Source organism: Danio rerio, chromosome 10 (assembly GCF_049306965.1).
Source record: "Danio rerio strain Tuebingen ecotype United States chromosome 10, GRCz12tu, whole genome shotgun sequence".
In the NCBI taxonomy this organism is placed as follows: Eukaryota; Metazoa; Chordata; class Actinopteri; order Cypriniformes; family Danionidae; genus Danio; species Danio rerio.
Window position 1 is genome coordinate 14,609,879 of NC_133185.1, and position 25,751 is coordinate 14,635,629.

Genomic DNA, 25,751 nt, shown 5'->3' on the forward strand with positions numbered 1-25,751 from the left:
AGTCAACCAATGTCAATGTCACAGAGCTAATTAAAAGGTAAAGATTAAAAAAATGATTTATTTTTTATTTTTTTGCTTTGTATGAAGTTTTTATATTTTTATTGTTTTTATTCAATGATATGTGCATGATTGTGATAAATGTAGGCAGTTGCTTTGAAAATATGCTATATACCAGGGATGTCAAACTCCTTGAGGGCCGCAGCCCAGCAGAATTTAGTTCCAGCCCAGCTTCAACACACTACCTTTAGATTTAGTTTGATCAGGTGTGTTTAATTAGTATAACTGCACTGTTACTCTGTAGATTGTGCAGTAAATAACTGTAAAATAGCCAGTGTTTTGCTGTAATAAAAGAAACATTTATTATTTATTAACACATATTATTTAACTGTAAAAGGAGTAGACTTTGTATGAAATTGTGTAGTGCAAAGAATAAATTCCAGTAATTTACTTTATGTACTCATTACAGATAGTAACTGACCATAAATCGCCAATTATTGTTCAACCATTACTGTCCCATCTTCTCTGATGGTTTATGTTGCTATTTATAGAGACATGCATTTTAAAGGCCGAAAATAATGATTTAGGCAACACCACACACTCCCACAGGCTGTCTGTCTTATTCTAAACACAAAGGCTTTAGAAAGAGTTTTCAGAAAATGCCGGCCCTTTAAGGGAGTCAGGTGTTTGATTTGTTTACTGCTGAGTGTGCTCTATTCTCTGTCCATCAATTCAGATGTAGAGTCTGATATGTTCTAGGCTTTAAATAAGAATCTACAATGAGTAAGTAAAATGTGTTCAAATGTTTTTGAGGGTTTCTAAATTAAGGCTGTGTTTTAAGTTATATTGTTGTTATCTTGAACTGTGTACTTGAAAGCTATTGTTAGCTAGATAACCTCTCCTCATATAACTTCTTACATTACTTTTGTTTAAGTTTATGTATTTATTGGATATTGCATACTGCCATAATGTACAGATGCTAACAGTTGTATGTATCTTTCTGGCAACTAAGCCAAAATTAAATTATATCATCTCAGTAAGGTAACATGTACACATCATCACAGGGAATCACAAAAACATGATACACATAGCCATCCACACACAAAGGCTCCACTGTCCGGTCCCAGGTTGTGAGTTTGTTGCTAAGTATTTTTCATAGCATTGTTTCCACCTATGAATTTATATTAGAAACAATAAAAAAGTTTGTTGTCATGAGATAATTATAACAATAAAAGATTGGATCCTTTGGTTTTTCGGTGTTGCCAACTTTATTTTTATTTTTTATAATTATTTTAAAAAATTTTTTGAGATTTGACACAGTTTTTAATTATTTAAAACTTTAAAATTTAAAATAATTATGTTGTGTTCTTTGCTGTTCATTTGCTGATCTACCTTCCTGCAGATTTCAGTTGCTATCCATATCAAACACACCTAAACCAATTAATTAGGACCTGAACACCACTTGATAATTACAGGCAGGTGTGTTTGATATGGGTAGCAACTGAAATCTGTAGGAACGTAGATCTCCAGGAACAGGATTGAGCACCCCTGCTATATACCATGGGGGTCAAACTCCAAGTTTGCAGCGCAGCAGAGTTTAGTACCCACCCTGCTTCAACATTACCTGTAGATTTCTAACAAGCCTTAATTAGTTGAATCAGGTGTGTTTAATTAGAGTTACAGCTTAAAGTCCCGGTCACACTGCACTTTTCTCCCTATAGACTTCCATTCATACATATGTGAGTACTGCAGACCTGGAATGATAGCTCATGCGACAAATTTCATAATTCGCAGCATTGGAAAGTTCAAGCTTGGAGAACGCTGACATGTGAAATCACATCATGTGATTGCTTGAGACCAATCAAAGATCAAAACATGACCTCTCTGGCTTGCTTTTTCAATCTCTAATTATTTTGTTTATTTCCACTACTCGCTTTGTTTAATTCCACTTCGCAGTGCAGTATGACAGAATTTTGCATGCTCAAACGTTAATGTGACCACAGCCTTACTGTGCAGACCTGTAATATGCAAGAAAATATTTATATCTGCTGATTTCTTAATGTTGTTATACTTTTTCTTTATTTGTTTGGTGCCAAAACAATAAAATAAATTTGTCTGAAAAATGTTATGCCTTCTAGTTTTTAATAACAGCTAAGAATACTGATTAATTTTAGTAACACTACAATAACTATATATGACATACTATTAATGTGTATGCAGTATAATGCTGTGAATTGTAACACTACAATACAGTAATTAACTGTACACAGTTTCCAGTTAGTTACCACTGCTGCTTTATTACAGTAATTAACTGGCAACACTGTTGCCAGCTACTCACTGTATCGGTTCAGTTAGAGTAAATAACTGGCAACACAGTTGCCAGCTACTCACTGTATCGATTCAGTTAGAGTAAATAACTGGCAACACTGTTGCCAGCCACTCACTGTAATGGTTCAGTTAGAGTAAATAACTGGCAACACTGTTGCCAGTTACTTACTGTAACCGAACTTTTACAGTGAGTGGCTGGCAACAGTGTTGCCAGTATTCTACTGTAAAAACGCTCGGTAAGGTCTAACAGTGTATATTAGTGAACTAGTGTATGAAGTAGTGACCAAGGGCACAAAGTGTGATTTCAAACGCAGACTTCAAAACGTCGAATCTGAACTCTGTTAGCTCACAGATTTCTGCTGTTGGTTACATTCTTGAAAACAAAATGTTACCCAGAATGCACTGTTTTTAACAGAATATTACTGTTTTAGTAAAAAAACATTATTTTACTGTAGAATCTGATCGTTTTTTAACAGCAATTTTTTACACTGTATCTTGGTAACACTTTACAATAAGGGTGTATTAGTTAACATTAGTTAATGCATTAGTTAACATGAACTAACAATGAATAACGCATCTATTAAGCATTATTTAACCTTTGTTAATGTTAACTAAACATTTATTTATGTTTTAGCTAATGCATTAGTAAACATGATCTAACAATAAACAAGGACTTTGTTCAGCATTATTTAATCTTTGTTAATGTTAATTTACACAATCTAATGCATCTCTTTACATGAACAGCTTAATTAGTTAATGTTTACTTACTCATACACAAATGCATTTGTTAATGGATTAGATAACTTGATCTAATAATCAACAACACATTTATGAAGCAAAACTGAATTCTTGTTCATAAAAAAACTTAGATGTTAAATGTTAGATAACGTGTTAGTTAACATGAACAACGTTAGCATAATTGGTAGCTAGTTCCTAATCAATGTCAGGGACAAAGGAGGACTCTATTGGAGTGCCATACATTGGAACCTCAGCTTCAACTGTTATTCATGTTTGTTAACAATTTACTTACATGGTTTATCATTAACAAAGCATTTGTTAATAGAATTTTTATCCTTATTGTAGTTTACACTGTTCCAACATTACCTAATGCTTAACTAACGTTAATTAACTATTTACTAACATGATTTATCATTAACAAAGCATTTGTTCATAGAATTATGATCCTTATTGTAGTGTACACTTTCAACATTACCTAACGCTTAACTAACGTTGATTAATTATTTACTAACATGATTTCTCATTAACAAAGCATTTATTAATAGAATTATGATCCTTATTGTAGTGTACACAATTTCAACATTACCTAACGCTTAACTAACATTAATTTACTATTTACAAACATGATTTATCATTAAAATAGCATTTGTTAATAGAATTATGATCCTTATTGTATACCCTATTTCAACATTACCTAATGCTTAACTAATGTTAATTAACACTAACATGACTTACCACCAAACCAACAAAAACTAATGTAACTAACATCTGTGGGCTCATTAAAAGTGTTTGATTTTCCTGGACCCCAAAATCACTCAAAACCATGCATCACTTAGACTTTAATTTCAAACAAACACTCAAAGCAATTTGCATCCATTTTACATTTTTCATGCAATATTTGCTCTGATACTTTGATATATTTTATCTAAATACAATTAAATGTGTATTTTTGGTTATTTGAATTTAGCCCTATGAAGGCTATTTTAAGGAACTCGTATTCTAACTGTTTAACTAAAAATGTAACATTTTCTCTTTTAAAACTTTTTTTTTTATTTATTTGATTGTTTTTAGGCATGTTGTCTTCACTGTTAGATATAACCAGGCTATTTTACAGTAGAACACTCTCACTATAAACAATTGGTTACAGTAATTAACTGAACGATAAAGAAACTGTGTTAATTACTGTATGAACCATTATAGTGAGTAGCTGGCAACAGTGTTGCCAGTTAGTTACTGTAATAGAGCAGTAGTGGTAACTAACTGGAAACTGCTTACAGTTAATTACTGTACTGTAATGTTACAACTCACAGCATTTTACTGCATACACATTAATTGTATTTTATATATAGTTTTTGTAGTGTTACTAAAATTAATCAGTATTCTTAATTGTTATTAAAATAGAAACATAAAAATTCTTCAGACAAATTTATTTTATTGTTTTGGCAGCAAACAAATATACAACAGAAAATACATAACAAAATTATGAAATCAGCAGATATGAATCCATTTTCTATTTACAATGAAACAAAAAGGTTAAGTTAATAAACAATACATGCACTGTATATAGCACAGGTGTCAAACATGTAAATATCGTCTTACATTTTACTGAGAGCCACAGGTCTGCACAGTAAGGCTGCAGTCACACTGTATTTAAGCATGCGAAATTCTGTCGTACGGCACTGCAAAAAAAGAGCCAAATTAGACAAAATGATTAAAGATTGAAAAAGCGAGCGACTGGTCCATATTTTAAATTTCTGTCCAGAGAGGTCATGTTTTGATCTTTGATTGGTCTCAAGCAATCACATGATGTGATTTCACAGGTCAGAATTCTCCAAGCTTGAACTGTCCAATGCTGCAAACTGTGAAACTTGTTGCATAAGCTTGCATTCCAGGTCTGCAGCATTCACATGCATATAAATTAAAGTCTATAGGGGAGATAGTGCAGAGCAACCGGGACTTAAAGCTGTAACTCTAATTAAAGACACAGCTGATCAAACTTATTAAGGCTTGTTAGAAATCTACAGGTAATGTTGAAGCAGGGTGGGTATTAAACTCAGCTGTGCTGCAGTTTGACACCCATGGTATATAGCATACTTTTAAAGCAACTGCCAATATTTATCACAATCACCTTAATTAATTAACTCAAGCTAAAGCAAAAAAAAAAAAAAAAATTAAAAAAAGGTCAACACTGATCCTCATGTTGCTACAAACCTGTAAGAGTAATAAAAAACAAAACAATCATTAATGCTTACATATAAGAAAGTCTTTATGCTATAATTGCCACTTTTACTTACTTCATCCACTGCAAAAATGTATTTAAAAAAAAAAAACACATTCTTAGTTATTTAGCAAGATACTAATATTCAGCTTCCATTGCAATTTAAAGGCTTAACTAGGTTCATAAGGAAAAGTAAACAAAGTTACAAGAAATACTGTGACATTTTTTCTGTGCATGTTACCTTACTGAGGTGATGGAATTTAATGGTTTTTATGTGCATAAAAACTGCTTAGTTGCCAAAAAGATACATGAAACTGTTAGCATCTGTACACTGTCACAATATGCAATATCCAATAAATAAATAAACAAAAGTAATGTAAGAAGTTATATGAGAAGAGGCTAACTAGCTAACAATGTATATTTCAAGTACACAGTTCAAGATAACAACAATATAACTTAAAACACAGCCTTATTTTAGAAACCCTCAAAAACATTTGAACACATTTTACTTACTTGTTGTAGATTCTTATTTAAAGCCTAAAACAAATCAGACTCTACATCTGAGTTGATAGACAGAGAATAAAGCACACTCAGCAGTAAACAAATCAAACACCTGGCTCCCTTAAAGGGCCAGCATTTTCTGAAAACTTTTTCTAACACCTTTGTGTTTAGAATAAGACAGACAGCCTGTGGGAGTGAGTGGTGATGCCTAAATCATCGTTTTCTGCCTTTAAAATGCATGTCTCTATAAATAGCAACATAAAGCATCAGAGTAGATGGGACAGTAATGGTTCAACAGTAATTTGCTATTTTTTTATTGTCACAGTTACTATCTGTAATGGGTACATAAAGTAAATTACTATAATTTATTATTTGCACTAAACAATTTCACACAAATCCTACTCCTTTTACAGTAAAAGTAAAAACAGTTTCCTTTCATTACAGCATAACACTGGCTATTTTAAAGTTATTTACTGCATAATCTACAAGGTAACAGTGCAGTTAAGCTTTTTAATAACTAAATTCTGCTGGGCTGCAGCCCTCCAGGGGTTTTACACCCCTGGTACATAACATATTTTCAAAGCAAAGGCCTACATTTATTACAATTATGCACATATTGTTAAATAAAAACAATAAGAATGAACAAACTTCATCCAAAGCAAAAAATTATAATAAATAATCTGATTCTCATGTAGTTCCAAACCTGTAGTAATAATAAAAAAACACAACAAATAACCTGATTTATGCATTTATTTAGGAAAGTCTTTATACTATACTGTTAATGCTACATTTACTTACTTCATTTGAAGTTTTCCATACAAATTCTTTGAGTCTCTGCAAAAATGTATGTACGTGCTGTTTAAGATAATTTTTTTGAATAACACATTTTTACTAGTTATATAGCAAAATACTAATATTTAGCTTGAAGTGCAATTTAAAAGCTTAATTATAGGTTAAAATAGGCATATTAGATTAAATATACGAAAAGTAATTATTGTGACAATTTCTTTGCTCTGTGTGAATATCTTGCCTTTAAATGCAACTGTATTATATCTTATACTTATCTTTTAGCAAGCTCTGTGGCATTGATTGACTCATTGATTGACTCACTGATTGAATTTTTGTCCAAAATAATCATGATTATAATGATTGGCCTAATAAAGCAATATTTCATGAGACTTATATCTGATGTCAACAAATAGACAATGCTAGTAATTATCTAATGTATTTTTATTCTGTGCTATTGAAGCAGCAGAGAGCCCTTCATTATTTTCAGTGAGGCCTGTTAGCAGTGCTCCATCCATGCAGGCCTGCATGTGCGTGTCCTCCACACTCCCAGTCCCTGCATCCTCAGGGGCAGAAGACTTCAAACCCGATCTCGATTAGCTTATTTTGATGTTTTTATCCTTCCATGATTGGGAGCCATTCTAGACAGCCAAAACAGACAGGTTCGTGAAGGCATCGGGTGCTTTTTTAGCCGCTCTCAGAGGACTGGGCTTCAATAAAACATCACCCCACCGCCTCCTCTTACTGGCCGGAGAGATGCGTGCGTCTCCAGCGAGCCCTGAAACATTACGCTCATGTGAACGACTCAGTCCAGCTCTAAGTGAAGGCTCGCACGCAAACATGGCTCCTACCGAAGTTACCTCCGGCGAAAGTGCCTCCATCATCGACCAAATTAAACATTACGCCATGTCTCTGGCGATTAGCTGCGAATCTGATTCGACTGCGCTGCATGTTTTTTTAATGAGGTGCGATCGTCCTTTTATACCCCGGTTCCCAGAGCAAGGCGAGCCTGTCAGATGTGAATGGAATGGATTGTTGGTACAGCACTAGATTTCTGTTGGTGAAGCAGAGCAATGAAAACAGACTTTGCTGGCAGACACGACATGCGCACTGAGACTTCCCTCCAGTGGCTGGATATCTTTTATTAACCAAGGCTGCAAATAGAAGATGGATTATTCCCCAAAAAAAGAAAAAAAAAATCTCTTCGCAATTCACACACAAATGAATGCTGAGTAATCCACCATTTTTTTGGCACGTCTATTGCATTTCAAATTATGGGTTGCACTTCCGGTATGGGAAAGTATTCATTTTCATAAAAAAAAAATAAATAAAATGAAATAAAATAAATTTAATTAAAAAAATCTGTTTAAAACAACAGCTGGGACCATAACAGAAGAATTTATAGTTTCCATTACAAAAATCATTAAAACATTACAATATATCACATTTTAACTAGTAAATTTTCCAGTTTTAGGATTTTTTGGATGTAGCATGCCACCAATTGACTAGTCTCAGGTACAACCATTGCAGTGTCAATTTTGACAGCAAATTTTGATTTAGTTTTAGTCTTAGTCTTTTGACTAAAACCCATTTTAGTTTTAGTCATATTTTAGTCTTCTGAATCATTTTAGTTTAGTCTAGTTTCAGTGATAAATCTTATTTCAAAAGATTTTAGTCTTTTTTAGATTTTAAATCTTAAATTTTTAGATTTTAGATTTAAATCTACTCAAGATTTAGTTGGCTAAAATATATTTGGTTAAATTTAAGTTTAATTTAATAAAAAAATTGTATACATGTATTTATGCAATATTTTCTAAATTTAAAAAAAAAAATCTCATTAAACTATGGAATATAGCCTTTCCATTGATGCCCAAAACTTAGATATGCAGTGTTGTATTATATCATATATGTAAAATTATTTGTCAGCAATCAATTCACACAAGGTGTTTGCTTTTGTCAGTGGATTTTCATCAAGGAGCGTTAAAAGGGCTTTTTAGATTTGGACTTAATGAAGGAGATCAAGGCTGCCAGGTGGAAAAAAATAAAATAATTCACTGGCCCAGTATATTGACTACGCGCTATTGATCAGTGGTTCTTCTCTCACTGTGAGTCTAGTGGAATAACATAGCAAACCTTCTGCTCCATCCACGCCAGGGCCTGCTTTATCCTTTCCAGGGCCTGCTCCAGCCACGCCCTGGCCTGCTCCAGCCAATCCAGGGCCTGCTCCAGCCACACCAGTGCCTGCTCCAGCTAGGCCAGTGCCTGCTCCAACTACGCCAGGGTCTGCTCAAGCCACGCCTGGGCCTGCTCAAGCCACGATATGGTCTGCACTAGCCACACCTGCTCAAGCCTTGCTGGTGCCTGGCCAAGCCATGTCTGCTTTTCCAGAGACCAATCTGCATAGGCAAGTCCATCCTAAGTTTTTTTGGGGGTGGTGCTATAGTACTCAAGCTCAAAGGGGAGTAGAGCTTGAGTCGCTGCCCATGCTGCCTGCTCTACCAGCACCACCTACGAGGCCTGCTCTGCCGGTGACACCCACATTGACGGCCCTGCCGGAGCCGCCAACGAGGCATACTCTGCCTGCGCCACCCATGAGGTCTGCTCTGCTGCCCATGTTGCCAGGTCCGACTCTGCCGTCGATGTTGCCAGGCCCACATCTGCCACCCATGTTGCCAGTTCCACCTCTGCTCCACGGCCCAGGCCTGCCTCTGCCCCACTGCCCGGCCCGCCTCTGCTTCATGGCTCAGGCCCGTCTCTGCTCCACTGCCAAGGTCCGCCTCTGCTCCACGGCCCAGGTCTGCCTCTGCCCCTTGGCCCCACCCACCTCTGCTCCGTGGCTCAGGCCCGTCTCTGCTCCACGGCCCAGGACCGCCTCTGCTCCACGGCCCAGGTCCGCCTTCGCTCCATGGTTAATCCCACCCCCTGAACTATCCCCTGTCCTCCACCCAGGGGCGGACTGGCCATCTGGCAGACCGGGCAGATTCCCGCTGGGCCGATGTACTTTTTGGGCCGGGCTGATCCCCGTCTTATGATCTGATCGGCCCATAAAATGCTTAGCAGCCTATCGTTTTTGTTTGCCTTATTAATTGATGATGCTGTGTGATCTGTGACTCTCTGAAAGTAAGATGCTTTTTTCCGGACAGACAGACCTGGCCGGCCCATGTGACACTCTGCAGCCCATTGGTTCTTTTCTGTATTGAAATTGGGCTGGCCCAATCACAAACTCCTATTTTGGGCTCTGTATGAACGTGCATCGTCTGTGTATTTGTCAAAATAATCGAGAGTCAGAGAGAAGAAACGGAAGGCAGGCGCAGAGAAATCGCGTGAAACACACTGGCGTTTCATTTAGCGGTTCTGAAAAGTTCTCCGTTCATTCTAGTACACGGCTAAAAACGCAAATCACGTGGCCACGCACACTCTGCCAAGAGCTGCAGCCAGTAATTCAGCGGGAGAGCATAAACCCCAGGTGAGAGTATAGTACATGTCGGACAATTCAACAGAGATCTACTGCTAGATCTCATCTCACTATAGTTGTTAAACGTGATATTAAATTGATCTTGTTGTCTCTATATAACAACTCTTCTGTCTTTTGAATCACTTGTTCTCAGGTAACTGTTTTGGCTGAGTGCAAAGATAAATATATTAATTTATGTTGCCACGTACACTGATTCTGCACATTGATTGCTTACCTTTATCGTATCAATTTATTGTACGTTATACTGTTTTAATGGCCATTATGGATTATTAAAACTGATATTCTGCAAAAGAGACAGGGTAAAGTTCGTTCTTTTCAAAGAAAATGAAAGGAGGCAGTTATATTTAAGCCCTGTTTTGTTATAAGAATGCAGAGTGAAGATGACGCTCATATAAATGTGTACCTACACGAGGCTTTTTAGTGTCTGTTAATTATAATATCAAAATGAAACTAATTTTCTTATATTGTGTTTTCATTGTTTAGATAGTGAAACAGCAAGCAGGATGAGGTGAAAGAGGTTATAAAGTACACTGTTGCCTTTGAAGATTTACCCATGCATTAGCAGGCAGTTTTTGTTATGTTTATTGTTTAATATAGGCTGAGTGAATAGTGTATTGAATAAGCTAAATTGGCTGTAGTGTTTGAGTGTGATATGGTCATATTAATGTAAGACTGGCAGATTTAAAAACTTTTAATCTACAGTTTAATGTCGTCAATTCTTTAAAGGTCAGCGAGAGGCTATGATATTTCAGTTAAGGAAAGCACACACATACACAAAAAAGATCACAGTTTACCTTGAGAATAATTCCCTGGCATCCTGATGTCGCTTTAGATTTGTTGATTTTATCAGCGATTTCCTCCCCATATGGTTCATGGTCTTTTTGTCTTGACATCAAACATGAATCTTCTTTTTTCTCCTAGCTGTTGCTATTTCATTATAGCTTAATCTGACAGACACCCCTATGGATAATTTTGTAATCGCATTCCACGTCTACTGTGGAGCAGTTACGTTTCAAATGTGTGTGTGTGTGTGTGTGTGTGTGTGTGTGTGTGTGTGTGTTTGTCTTTATGTGAGAGAAAGAGAGAGAGAGAGAGAGAGAGAGAGAGAGAGAGAGAGAGAGTGTGTAATGCTTCACACAGCAAGATTAATTCTGATTGGATATTTTGCACAAAAACATCCCTCAATCACATTCTCATCTCGTTTTTATTAGTCAACAAAATGTCAGTATATTTTTAAAATAGTTGTTGTCATCAATCCTTCATTTTTATTTAGTTTTTGTCACTAGAAACGTGTTTGTCACGAAAATTTGTCATTTTATTTTGAAAAAATTAGTCATTAAAACCTTAATTGGAATGGAGACCTCCACTTTCATGTGTGTGTGTGTGTGTGTGTGTGTGTGTGTGTGTGTGTGTGTATACTATTGTATAATATTATTACAGTTTTTCTCAGTCACTTTGGTGCGTTTCTCACAGGACCAGTTCATTTCTGCACAACAGTTAATGCATTTCTCAAAACAATTAATACAAACGGCAAAACCTAGCTGATAACCTGCAAAAGCTCGTCACATGCTCAAAATGGATAGTTCAATCCTCAAAAGTAAGTGTTCATGTCAATCAAAGTGTCAGTATCATCTAAATGAAAAGTCCTGTCACCATTGTTTATATACAAGATAGTCAAATGGCTTTGTCATGTTTTCATTATGAGTTTACTCTGGACATTTATTCAATGCAAAAAAAGTTAGATGTTGGTGACACTCCCTGAAAATGCTCAAGATAGCACTTTATACTATTTGCACAGCCATTTGAAAACTACAGCAAAGTTAGACATCACTGCATTTTGTGAGGTATCTGAGTACAAGACACTGAGTATGTATGTTTCACATTTTTACTGCATTTGCTCTTTGCAATTCTAATTTATTCATAGCATTGTGCAAAAGAATAAATACACCCTTATTTACAACAAGCATAAGCTTCCTTTGGGTAAAGCTGGGCACAACTGTAAACTATATTGCAGAACATATTGGAACTGAACCTACAACACAGGTCTGTAAATCATTCATGAAATTGTTCAATTTAGAAGACATTTTCAGAAAAATAAAGGTTTAATTAATTAATTAATTTATTTATTTTTTGCTAGACAGATTTTGACAGCTAGTTCAACATTTTTGTATGACTCAAGTAATAAAATGAGGACTATTAGTTTTAAATGCAATGACTATTCAGCATTTACAAGTTTAGTTAATTTTGACTGACATGACATAAGCAAATGATAATGTTATACATAGCAGAGAGTTGTATGAAAACAATTAATGCATGTCCAAAAGCATCTGCAATTTGTTTGAAGGAATGAGAAACTGCTACTAGGATGTGCACAAATGACTAAATGTTTTGAGAAATGCATTAACTGTTGTGCAAATGTAAATAGTGTTGTGAGAAAAGCATCAAAGCGACTGAAAAAATTTGACTATTATTTGACTATCTTGTACACTTGTTAAAAAAGTGTGATTAATTACGTAAATGTTTTAATCATTTGACAGCCCTATATATATACATTTACGTAATTAATCACACTTTTTTATTAATCATGATTAATCATAATTAATAATGAAATGACGTATTTATTACAGAAATAAAATACAGGCATGTAAGTGCCATTTGGATTTCAAAACAATCAATGCCAATACCAAACAAAAATGATTTCCATATTGGATTCTAAGTGGACTACAAACACACACACACACACACACACACACACACACACACACACACGAAAGTGGAGGTCTCCATTCCTAGTAAGGTTTTAATGGCAGTACAGCACACCCGGTAAGCAAGGGATCCGTACAGATTCATCAACATACTGGATCGTGTTCATCAAATTTGCTTAACCTAAGTGTTCTAAACTATGGCAGTATTTTTAAAGTAAGGATTCTGACACAGCAGCATGAAGCAGATGCTTTACAAAAGTTGTGTGTAGGGGAAACACGTCAAACTTATGAAATGTGATGGCTGGAAGCAGCTTAAAGGCAGAGAATAGGGGTATCTTTGACAGATGGCGACTTTATCTGCCACTTTCACTAAGTACATTTACATGGACAACAATTCTCCTATTTTATGATTAAGATAATACTGATTAAGAGTCTATTATGTAAGCAGCAATTTTTGATTACCTTAAAGGATCATGCGAGTCCCGAAATGTTAAAATTTTTTCTTTCTGTTCGCCAAGCAGTATTAAATTCCATTAAAACATCCTGAATGAAATAGGCTGAATAAGAGTGAACTGCTGAACTGCATTTAAAGTCTAAAGATTAAAAATGAAAAAACAGAAGGTGTTAATTGCTCTATAGGAAAATGGCAATCACGCTGCCCTCAACCCAAAAGTGACCGGTTCGTGGATGAAAGTATAAGGACTGTGAGGGAGGGGGTGGCTGTAGCGGATAAAAGTGAGGACTGGGGGGTTCGCTCACTATTCTGCTGCCCAAGTATATATATATATTGTAGCGAGTCTACTGATGCCACGTCGCCCTGGTCACAAATTCACCCCAGCTGGAAACCCATCAGCACCGGATCGCTCACAGCTGGACCTCATCAGCCAGGGAGAGATAAAAGCCAGCCCCACACAGGAGGAAATCGAGCTTCATTTCCACATGACTCCCTGCGCTAACGCTTGTGTCTCTTTGTCTCTCCCACAGCCGAATCCAGCTTGTGACCGATCCAACACTAGAACTCTCACCAGCCTTCACCATCTCCCCGGAGCACTTGAGTACGCACCCCAAGAAGAGCACCCATTTAATCACAATGTCACTTGTAAATAAAGTACCCTCCGGGGCATTGTTTGTAACTTTACTCAACTGTGTTTGTGTTTTCTGCCTCGCTACAACTGGTGGAGAATGCGGGCATTGCAGAGGGAAAAATTCGGAAGAAACACTTACCAGTAAGAAGAAATAACCGCTGAATTTTTCTTTGTGTGTTACAGACAGGCATCCGCTCTCTCTCTCCCTCACGCTTCCTCTTACTCGGCTGTCAACATCCAAGCGCCATGTCCTTGGAAGAGGTACTGCTCCACCTAGCGGAGATCTCCAGTAAACAGAATTCCATCTCTGAGCAACTTACAGCCAGACAGGATTGACTGGAACAACAGCTCCGCCAGGCGGCCAGATACCATCCGATTCCCGAAGTGAGTGTGCATCATAATCTCACTAAACTCATCCACCTGGATAATATTGACGCTTACTTACACACGTTTGAAGTAATTGCCGAGAGAGAAGGCTGGCCAAGGAACACTGGGCGAGAATGTTGGCTCCTTTTCTCACAGGAGAAGCCCAACGGGCATATTTTGCACTAGAGACACCCAAAAATGAAGATTACAATGCGTTAAAAAAGGAGATATTAGCCAGAATGGGGCTTTCCACAATCCTCGCAGCACAACAGTTTTACCAGTGGTCTTATGACGAGAAACAGCCAGTGCGGACCCAAGCAGCTCAACTTTCTCGTCTGGGAAGATTATGGTTATTGGGAGGAGATCCTTCGGCGATCCAGGTCGCTGAGAAAGTGATCATTGAGAAGATGATGCGAGCGTTACCCCGATGTTTGCGCACACTCACCAGCATGCGAAATCCTGAGTCACTGGCCACCCTGGTGGAGGCGATCGAGCTGGCTGAAGCTCACATCGCCAGAGACAATGGGGAGAGAGCGGCTCTGCCACCCTGGAGGGTAAGTGCACCATGGCGACCGGTGGAGGGTACAGCACGACCAGGTGACAGACCAGCGGTCCCCAGCCCGATGGACGAGCCGATGCCCGCCGCCGACGCACTCGACCCCGGCCTGGACAGCAGGTTGCATGGTACACCGCAACATCCCTCCCGGAGCTCCCACCCATAAAGTCCATATAGAGGGAAAAACACAAACAGCCACGTTAAAGACAGGAAGCACCATCACTCGGGTTCACTCGAAGACCCTAAAATACCAACAGGAAAAAAAAGGTCAAATTCCAATAACGTGTGTACACGGTGTTACCCGCCACAATCCCGCCCAAAGAGTGACCATCGCGGCCAAACCTGGCAGCTGGCGCATCGAGGTCGGGGCAGTTCCGTATCTTCCTGTGCCCCTCCTACTGGGCAGAGACTGGTCGGGGTTCGATGAACTCCTCACTCACCACCACGCTTAATCGGCTCGTTCCAAAAAGAAGAACAAGTCACGGGCTCATCGGGACCGCAAATCAGCGCTGATGACCACCGAGAGCGACAGAGGGGGTGAGTTATCTACATCCGCTAATTTGTACTTTGATCTGTTTCAACAGATAACCGCAGGAGGCGATTTCGGCAGAGCACAAAGGGAAGATGACACGCTCAAACACTGCTGGCCACAAGTAAGAGTGATTGATGGTAATGAGCGATTTCCCAGTCCTCACCCCCTCCCACATTTTATTGTGGAAAATGGTCTGCTGTACTGTGTCGCAGAGAGGTGGGGGGAAAAGAAGACACTACTGGTCGTCCCGAGGACCAAGAGGGAGACGGTCTTAGAATTGGCACATACTCACACGATGGCTGGACATCTGGGAGCGGCCAACATGGTGAAAAGAATCCGCAATTGTTTCCATTGGCCAGGGCTAGATGGAGAGGTAAAAAGTTATTGCCTGGCATGTGACATCTGCTAGAGAACGTCTCCCCAACGACCACCCCCCAGCCTTCTAATACCATTACCCATCATCGATGTGCCCTTCACCCGCATCGGTATGGACTTGGTAGGGCCTTTGCCGAAGTCGGCCCGAGGACATGAACACATCCTTGTTATCCTCGATTATGCCACCAGATACCCTGAAGCGATTCCCCTGAGGAAAGCCACGTCATCTGCCATCGCGAAGGAGCTGTTTCTTCTATGCAGTCGAATGGGAATTCCATCAGAGATACTGACCGACCAGGGCACCCCCTTCATGTCCCGGTTGATGGCAGACCTCTGTCACCTCTTCAAGGTAAAGCAAATAAAAACCTCAGTGTACCATCCACAGACTGACGGCCTTGTAGAGAGGCTTAACAAGACTCTGAAACAGATGCTCCGACGGGTGGTGGCAGAGGACGGGCGCGACTGGGACCTCATGATCCCGTATGTGTTATTTGGAATCAGAGAAGTTCCCCAGGCCTCCACAGGTTTCACACCCTTTGAACTGCTGTTTGGCCTCCAACCCCGAGGGCTATTGGATGTGGCTCGTCAAGCCTGGGAACAGGAGCCAGCCCCCCAGCGGTCGGTTATTGAACACGTACGGGACATGAGAGAACGCATTGAAAAAGTCATGCCCATCATCAAGCAACACCTGACCGAAGCCCAGCGCGCCCAGCAGAGATTATATAACCGGCCCGCCCAACCCAGAGAGTTCCACCCAGGGGACAAGGTGAGGATCCTCATACCCACCACAACTTCGAAGTTCCTCGCATCCTGGAAGGGACCATACGCGGTGGTAGAAAGGGTAGGGCCGGTAAATTATCGAGTCCGTCAGCCGGGACGAAGACGGGAAGAACAACTATACCACATCAATCTGATGAAGAAGTGGGTTGCAGCTCCAGGACACCTAGTAGCCTTCACTGAGGAAAGTTATCCCGTCGTCCACCTAGGTGAGCAACTCACACCGAATCAGAAGGCGGATCTGCAAGCCTTGGTTGGTCAGTTCAAGGATGTGTTCTCGGAGAAACCGGGCCGAACCACCATCATCCAGCATAACATCATCATTCCACCTGGCACCATCGTCCGGCAAAGGCCTTATCGAGTACCAGAGGCTCGCCGGCTGGCTATCAACGAGGAGATCCAGAAGATGAGGAGGTTAGGAATCATCGAACCATCCCGTAGCCCGTGGTCCAGCCCAATAGTGATGGTCCCCAAACCCGATGGCACCCTCCGTTTCTGCAACGACTTCAGGAAACTTAACGAGATCTCCAAGTTCGACAGGTACCCCATGCCTCGGGTGGACGAGCTGCTGGATAGGCTGGGTGGAGCCCGATTTATCTCCACCATCGACCTCACCAAAGGCTACTGGCAATTACCACTAAGTGAAGATGCCAAGGAGAAAACCACCTTCTCCACACCCGGTGGGCACTGGCAATACCGGGTTCTTCCCTTCGGGCTCCACGGGAGCCAAAGAATGATGGACATCCTGCTGAGGCCCCACCAGCCATATGCAGCAGCACATCCTCACATCCTTACCGGTACTGCACGCACCTGACTTCGGCTGCCCCTTCATTCTTCAGACAGATGCTTCCGACTCGGGCCTGGGCCTGGTATGTAGCGAGTCTACTGATGCCACGTCGCCCTGGTCACAAATTCTCCCCAGCTGGAAACTCATCAGCACCGGATCGCTCACAGCTGGACCTCATCAGCCAGGGAGAGATAAAAGCCAGCCTCACACAGGAGGAAATCGAGCTTCATTTCCACATGACTCCCTGCGCTAACGCTTGTGTCTCTTTGTCTCTCCCACAGCCGAATCCAGCTCGTGACCGATCCAACACCAGAACTCTTACCAGCCTTCACCATCTCCCCGAAGCACTTGAGTACGCACCCCAAGAAGAGCACCCATTTAATCACAATATCACTTGTAAATAAAGCACCCTCCGAGGCATTGTTTGTAACTTTACTCAACTGTGTTTGTGTTTTCTGCCTCGCTACAACTGGTGGAGAATGCGGGCATTGCAGAGGGAAAAATTCGGAAGAAACACTTACCAGTAAGAAGAAATAACCGCTGAAGTTTTCCCTCTGCCTCGCTACAATATATATATATATATATATATATATATATATATATATATATATATATATATATATATATATATAYACACACACAYATATATATATATATATATATATATATATATATATATATATATATATATATATATATACATTTGAAGTCAGAATTATTAGCGCCCCTGTTTATTTTTTCCCCCAATTTCTGTTTAATGGAGGGAAGATTGTTTCAGCACATTTCTAAGCATAATAGTTTTAAAAACTTATTTCTAATAACTGATTTATTTTATCTTTGCCATGATGACAGTAAATAATATTTTACTTGATATTTTCCAAGACATTTCTATACAGCTTAAAGTGACATCTAAAGGCTTGACTAGGTTAATAAGGTGAACTAGGCAGGTTAGAGTAATTAGGCAAGTTATTCTATAATGATGGTTTGTTCTGTACACTATCGAAAAAAAAATTGCCTAAAGGGGCTAATAATTTTGTCCTAAAAATAGTTTAAAAAAAATTCAAAACTGCTTTTATTGTAGCCGAAATAAAACAAATCAGACTTTTTCTAGAAGAAAAGATATTATCAGACATACTGTGAAAATTTCCTTGCTCTGTCAAACATCATTTGGGAAATATTTAAAAAAGAAAAAAAATCTAAAGGGGGCTAATAATTCTGACTTCAACTATATATATATATATATATATATATATATATATATATATATATATATATGTATATATATATGTATGTATGTATATCACTTGTTTGTAGTTTCATAATTTACTGCCATTTATAATTTCTAGTGATTTCTTAGTGATTTTCTTTATAGACATATTGTATGAAATAGAAGTTGTAAAACAATCACAAAAAATGGAACTTCCATATTGCAAAATAAGGTAAATAAAAGGCAAAAAAAATTATAAAATATATAATTATAAATAAGCAATTATAAAATATACACACCAGTAAAGATGTAAAAGGACAGTTCCATTGTAGAGGCGACGCGGGGCGCTGTAGGTAATGCAGTTTCCTCATAGAAGGAAGGTCACTGGTTCGAGCCTCAGCTATGTCAGTTGGCATTTCTGTGTGGAGTTTTGCATGTTCTCCCTTCATTTGCATGGGTTTCCATCGTGTGCTCCGGGTTTCCCCAACAAGTCCAAAGACAATGGATACAAATGAATTGGGTAAGCTAATATTGTCCGTAGTGTATGTGTGTGAATGAGAGTGCGTGAGTGTTTCCCAGTGATGGGTTGCAACTGGAAGGGCATCCACTGCGTAAAACATGTGCTGGATGAGTTGGCGGTTCATTCCGCTGTGGCGACCCCAGATGGATGGGGGTGGGGGGTTCCCCTTCCACCAGCGGGGGGACGGAGGTGGGGGTTGGTGGTTTCCCCCCCAGCAGGGAAATTATTAGGCTATATATATATATGTGATGAAAAATACATCACTGTGGTGACATTCCGTGCCTGTGAAATGTACTATTCAATTTCCTCAGCAATTTATAAATTATTGCCAAAACATTGGTTTTGTGAGAGGTGGTAAATCAAACTGTTGATTATTATTGCTTTATGGTGTTTCAGAATACTGTAAGATTCTACTTTTAAACCTCATGCTACTTTTTTTTTTCCATGTTTCACATGACTCAAACCTGAGCTATTTCTATCCTAAACGCTTTGCCAGGTGGGCTAATAAAATGTTTTAAGGTGATTTGAATGACGTTAAACAAAATCATGGAATCAATAGATTGTTTGTATTTCACTGTCTGTTGGGGAATAATACAGTATTATGCAGGATATTAAGAGTGATGAGCTGAGACTGTTATCTCTGTATTGATTTTATGTATCTTCTTTTAAAAAATAGTGTTATAGGTGTTTGTTTGTTTGTTTGTTTAAGGTGATATTTATTCAAAATTATATAATAATAATAAAAATAATAATAATAAATATTTAACGTGCCTTCCAAAAAAAAAAAATTAAATTAAAAAATAAAAAAAAAAACAGAAGCATATTTTAAGCATTTTGTAATAAGCTTTTTAGGCTAAATTCAATTACATTGTTTCTCAGTCACTTTGCTGCATTTCTTACAATACTATTTACATTTGCACAACAGTTAATGTATTTCTCAAAACAATTAGTACAAACTGCAAAACCTAGTTGATAACCTGCAAAAGCATGTCACTTGCTCAAAATGGATAGCTCATTCCTCAAAAGCAAGTATTCATGTCAATCAAAGTGTCAGGATCATCAAGATGAAAAGTTCTGACACCATTGTTTATGAACAAGATAGTCAAATGGCTTTGTTATGTTTTCATTATGAGTTTACTCTATACATTTTTTCCAGTGCAAAAAAGTCAGATGTTGGTGACACTTACTGAAAAGGCTCAAGACAGCACTATATTTCCACTGCCATTTGAAAACTACAGTAAAGTTAGACATTACTGCATTTAATGAGGTATCTGAGTACAAAACACTGAATATGTATGTGTAACGCGCGTTGGTGCTTTAGATATAAACTTTCCAGTTCTCACCACACGCCGTCTTGTGGGTTCTATGGCTTAGTTGCAAGGAGGACACACGGAGCTCAATCGGCAGGTATTAACCCTTGATTTATTAAACATACAGGGTGAACATCATTAGTCAGCCATTACAGATTACCTCGTGCGGTTTCTCTCTCTCTCCGTCTCCTCCTCTCTCTGTCTCGCGCGCGATCTCACTCACAGGTCTCTGATCCCGCGATACTATTTCCAAACTTATTTAAAGGTACAGAACATTAGTTTCACTTTAAATTTCACTCCCTACATATTACTCCCTTACCCTACAAGAAATGTCCTCATTTCTCTAACACAATTCAGCACAAAACTGTATGTGCTTAACATCCAGAAACAATGTTACCCAAAACTGTATATATAAAAAAAATAAAAAAATAAAATCTTATACTTTCAAAAGCATCTCTAACCATGAGCAACAAAAATTACATAGCGCCACAAGGCATCAGTATTTGCAAAACCTTCCATTAACTATTAGACATATAAAGCTGCACATCAAACAAGTACAGATAAAAGACAAAAACTCAGTAAAGTGCAAAATCTTTCAAATGGTAAGGCAAACGACGTGTCCTTGAAAGTACATTCCGTGTAGCCACTGGAGAGTCCGGTGATTCAGAAACACCTGTTGACAGTCCCGTGTCAAGTGTTCTCTGAGTTTGAGGTGACAGTCCTGAGTTCAAGCTCTGGCCATTGTCCATAGGTCCGAAAGGTTGTAGGGTTTCAGGTGAGTGCAATTGGGGCTGTGTTTGTAACTGAGGAAGTTCCAAAGGAACCGGAACTGTAGGAAGTCCTGGTGGTGCAGGTGTAATGTGGGGTGGTAAGAGCCCTGACAATGTATTAAGAGTGTTTGGCTGAGCAGGGGAGGGAGAGGGGGTAAGGGTATGAGTGTTCTGCATGTCAGTAATGTACGGTTTCATGCGATTGTAATGAATTATTTTTGCTTTTGCATGAGGTTTAGATACATCACGGACTTCAAAATTAACTGGGGTAGAACTACCAAATGGGCATATGGATTGTAAAACCTCATATGGGCCTACCCAACGTGGATGCAGTTTGTTGTGGCGGTGTGCAGGGTCATTCACTAAAACCAAGTCACCCTTGTTATACGGAGTGTACTTCAAATGATGATCATAGTTCAGGCGTTGTTGTTCTTGAGCCTTATCTCGGAAAGCTATCGCAGAACGATAAGCACATGCTAGTCTTTTACGCACTTTGTTAGCATATGCTGCGGGTGTACCAGCTGTTGCTGAACAGGAAGCATTATTGTCCTGGAGTAGTGTGTCTATAGGAACACGGGCCTCTCTGCCATGGGCTAGAAAGAAAGGTGTTAGCCCAGTGCTAGTGTGCTTGGTGGTGTTGTAAGCCAATGCAACCTGTGGGAGATACTCATCCCACTCTGAACCTCAAATAGACACTTAGAAAGTTCACCTTTTAACGTGCGATTAAAACGCTCTACAGCTCCATCACACTGCGCATGATAAGGGGATGTACGAAGCTTTTTGATGGATAGCAAGTTACAAAGGTGCTTTATTAGGTCTGATTCAAACTGTCTGCCCTGATCCGAGTGTAGGGCCTCAGGGACACCATGCTGTGGTATATAGTGGTCAAAAATGAAAACTGCCACTGAGTGAGCTGTCTGATCTTTTAGTGGGTAGAGATTGACAAACTTGGTAAATAGGTCCATCATTACTAGGGCATAACGATTACCCTTAGTGGAAACAGGCAACTCTGTTATGTCTGCCGCCACTATTTGGAATGGACGCTCAGGAGTAATAGGAATGAGTGGTGCCTGCAGCTTGGGCACAGGAGAACGCCGTGATTGGCAAGCCGTACATTGGGAGCAATGTTTGGCTATGTCTGAAGACATATAAGGCCAATAAAAGGACCGCATAGCTCTGTCCAATGTTTTTGCCTGACCATAATGACCAGCTGATGGATGCCCATGGACATGACTGAGTATTTCAGGAATCAATGATATGGGGATGACCACCTGAAAGGTATCATCTCTAAAAGAGTTACGCAAGTGTCTGCATAACACACCATTGTGAATAACAAGTCGACTAAACTGTGTCCACAGTTTTCTGAGGTATGGGGAAGCCTCACGTAATCTCCACAAGGGTGGTCTATGCCCTTTTTCCATCCAAGTAAAAACAACAGCTAAATCTGGATCTAACTTTTGCTTTTCTATCACATTCCAATCACTCTGAATTAGAACGAGATTTGCTGTTGTGTTACCTGAAATGGTTGTCGGCAAAAGCACATCTTTATTCATCTGCAAAGTTTGGGTGTGAGCTGAAGCCGTCCTTGCTTGCAAGGGTGCTAATGTGGTCTGAGTTGCTACCGAAAAGGTGGACATGTCGCCCTGAATGTAACTGTCAGAGTCTACAGAATTATTATCTGGCCGCCTGGACATAGCATCTGCATTAAGGTGTTTAGCTCCCTCTCGATGAATGACATGCCAATCATATAAGTCCAATTCTAAGGCCCAACGAGCTCGCCTACCCGTAGGATCATGATCAAGAGGAAGTTTCTTAAGACCGACCAGCGGCTTGTGATCCGTTATGATAGTGAATGGGTGACAAGCAAGATAGTGCCTGAAGTGGCGAACTGACCAAACAATGGCATACAATTCTCTGTCAAATGTTGACCATTTTCTTTCCGCAGCAGACAAGACATGACTGGCGTATGCAATTACATGCTCTTTTCCTTCTTTCTTTTGGGAAAGGACAGAGCCCACAGAATGAAGAGAAGCATCTGTGTAAAGAAGGAAAGGAGCTGAAAAATTTGGAAACGCTATAATAGGTGATGAAGTCAGCGCCTGTTTTAGTACAAGAAAAGCTTAATTTGCTTCCACTGACCAAGTGAATGGTACTCCCTTGTGTGTTAGATGGTACAAGGGTTCAGCCGTCTTAGCGAATTGACTAATGAATCGACGATAATAGGAACACAGACCAAGAAAAGCTCTGACCTGTGTGGCTGATATTGGAATTGGCCATGTCCTCACTTTATCTATGTTTGATGGGTCTGGCTCAATCCCGGCACTGGAAACACGGTGGCCAAGAAAAGTAACAGAGGAGCATGCAAACTGGCACTTAGATGGCTTAAGTTTTAGACCAGCTGTACGAAATCTCTGGAAAACTTCACGCAAGTGCTGTAGGTGTTGTGAAAAATCAGCACTGTAGATGATAATATCATCTAAGTAGATCAAACAAATACTCCAGTGCAGACCTCGAAGCACAAGTTCCATTAACTGCTGGAAACTGGGTGGTGCATTGGAGATGCCCATCGGCATCATGCAAAATTGATATAACCCAGCACCAGTGGAAAAGGCTGTCTTTTCTTTATCGCTAGGGTTAAGTGGAATTTGCCAGTAGCCGGCAGTCAAGTCAATTGTGCTAAACACTCGGGCTCCAGAAAGCCTGTCAAGGGTGTCATCCACCCGAGGAAGAGGGTGCGAGTCTTTAATGGTAACATCATTGAGGCGTCTATAATCAACACAGAACGGGTGTGTACCATCCTTCTTTCGAACAAGAACAACCGGGGCTGACCATGGACTTTGAGACTCCTCAATGATATTGTGGTCCAAAAGCTTTGACACCTCTTGTTGCAGTACAGCCTGAGTAGCTGGTGATGTTCTATATGGACGAAGTTTTATTGGAGCTGCATTGCCTGTATTAATACTATGTGTGATCAAGTTTGTCTTGCCATAGTCGTGAGAATGAACACTAAAAATGTCAGAAAATTCAGTCAGAAGGCTCTTAAGCTCTACTTGCTCATCAGCGTTTAGTTGACCATCCTCCAAATGCACATCTGACATTGGGTGGCCACGGAGAGCTTCACTAGAAGTTACAGCTGAGACTAATGCATACTCATCATGTGCATTGCCAGTGACAGAGAAAATCTGACCTAATGGACATCCAGCATCAAGAGAGACTTGTTCGTTAGTTGGGTTCACAACTCGAATTATTGCCCTCCCTTTTTGAACAGTGGTCAATGTTCGAGCTACACCTAAAGTCATAAGTGGAGGAGGGTGTGGTTCCAATAAACCCACGTATGTGTCAGTAAAAAGATTCGCTACACCCTTATCTTTTACTGATATTGGGACTACCACTTCTGACATTGGCGGGATAGTCACTTGAGCGATTGTGACAGCCGAATTTTGTATCGGAATGAGTGAATGAGGTGGGGAAAAGGGCACTGTAGTGTTATGTAGTTCTAAACGCGTAAGTGATATGTTAACAGTGACATTGTGCTCAATTAAGAAATCCCATCCTATTATTACAGGGTAAGTGGCAGTGCGTACTACATGGAAAACATGGGAAAATGTGACATCTCCAATATGTATTGGAGCTGTCACAGATCCAAGTATGTCCAATGGCTGTCCAGTAACTGACGACGCTAACACGAACGACCTGCTGATAGATTGAGTAGACAAAGCTGGAATAGATTTACGGCAGTCATCTGTAATAAGTGAGAGACCCGAGCCTGTATCTACTAATGCATGAAGTTCAGTGCCAGCCAGTGCAATTTGAATAAAAGGTGTGGACGGAGTGTTATAAACAACCGAATCTGAATGGACCACTTTTGAGGAGGAAGCTGGCATTTGGTCCCCAATGACAGCTTCTACTCGTTTCCCCGGTGTGGCGAGAAAGGAGCTTTCTCTCTGTCAGATTCAGTGAAGTGTACGTGACGTGTAGGGGAAGAAGAATATCTTGATGACTTATGAGACTGGGGCGGTGGTGACGGAGAGCTATGTCTGCGATAACTCGAGTGTCTATACTGTGGACTGTGTGAAGTTGGACGTTTATAGTGGGTAACATACTCAGGGTTCTATTCCGACCGGCGCTCCCTTGAAGGCGAGCGACCTGACCTAGCGTTAACATAAGGCCTGTGGGGTGTGTGTTCAGCATAGTGTGTGGTGTAAGGAGGGTGTGACTCACAACTATGGGAGTAGCTATAACGTCTTTGGCGGGAGAAGCTGTCAGTCGGGGGTGCCTGTTCATGTTCGAAGTAGTCACGGCAGCGTTGTGCAGGACAGCAGTCATCTTGAGGGTGCTGTCGACATCCGTGCACATATAGTGAAGTACAGCAGCAGTTTCTATGGCGATGATGATCATCCAAGTCAGGCTGGCGATGTCGTGTTGTGATGTCATAGTCCACAGCAGCACAGGACTGATGTGAAGAGTGTGTGGAAGACGTCCTCTTGTCCTGCAGACTTGAAATCCGATGTGAAAGCTGGTCCACACGTTCATCCATTTGTCGTTGATGAGACTGGCGTAAGGCATGCAGATCAGTTCGGAGTTCAGCTATCGCTGATGCCAGTTCAGTGATATGGTTTGCGGTCACTGTGTTAGTTGGTGGTTGCTGGTTCAACACCACGGGCATAACAGCTGAAGGGTTAGCAACACTGATGGCCAGCTGAGCACGTTCGCACTGA

At 40.0% G+C, this 25,751-nt stretch overlaps 1 protein-coding gene across 10 annotated transcripts in view; it reads right to left on the reverse strand.

The window, feature by feature from the left end:
• The window catches only part of LOC137496564 (uncharacterized), a 251,045-nt gene that overhangs the window by 6,607 nt on the left and 218,687 nt on the right, over positions 1 to 25,751 (reverse strand). For 3 of the 10 annotated variants that reach the window (XM_073914490.1, XM_068223915.2, XM_073914482.1), the window contains exon 1: positions 13,973 to 14,041. The exons of 3 other annotated variants lie outside the window; for them this stretch is intronic. In XM_073914490.1, the coding sequence (XP_073770591.1) occupies positions 13,973 to 14,024 (52 nt within the window). In that variant the 5' untranslated portion in view covers positions 14,025 to 14,041. Of the gene's footprint in view, positions 1 to 10,837; positions 11,096 to 13,972; positions 14,042 to 25,751 lie in introns of those variants that run through there. 4 more of the 10 variants (XM_073914483.1, XM_073914486.1, XM_073914485.1 and 1 more) reach the window with 4 other exon arrangements.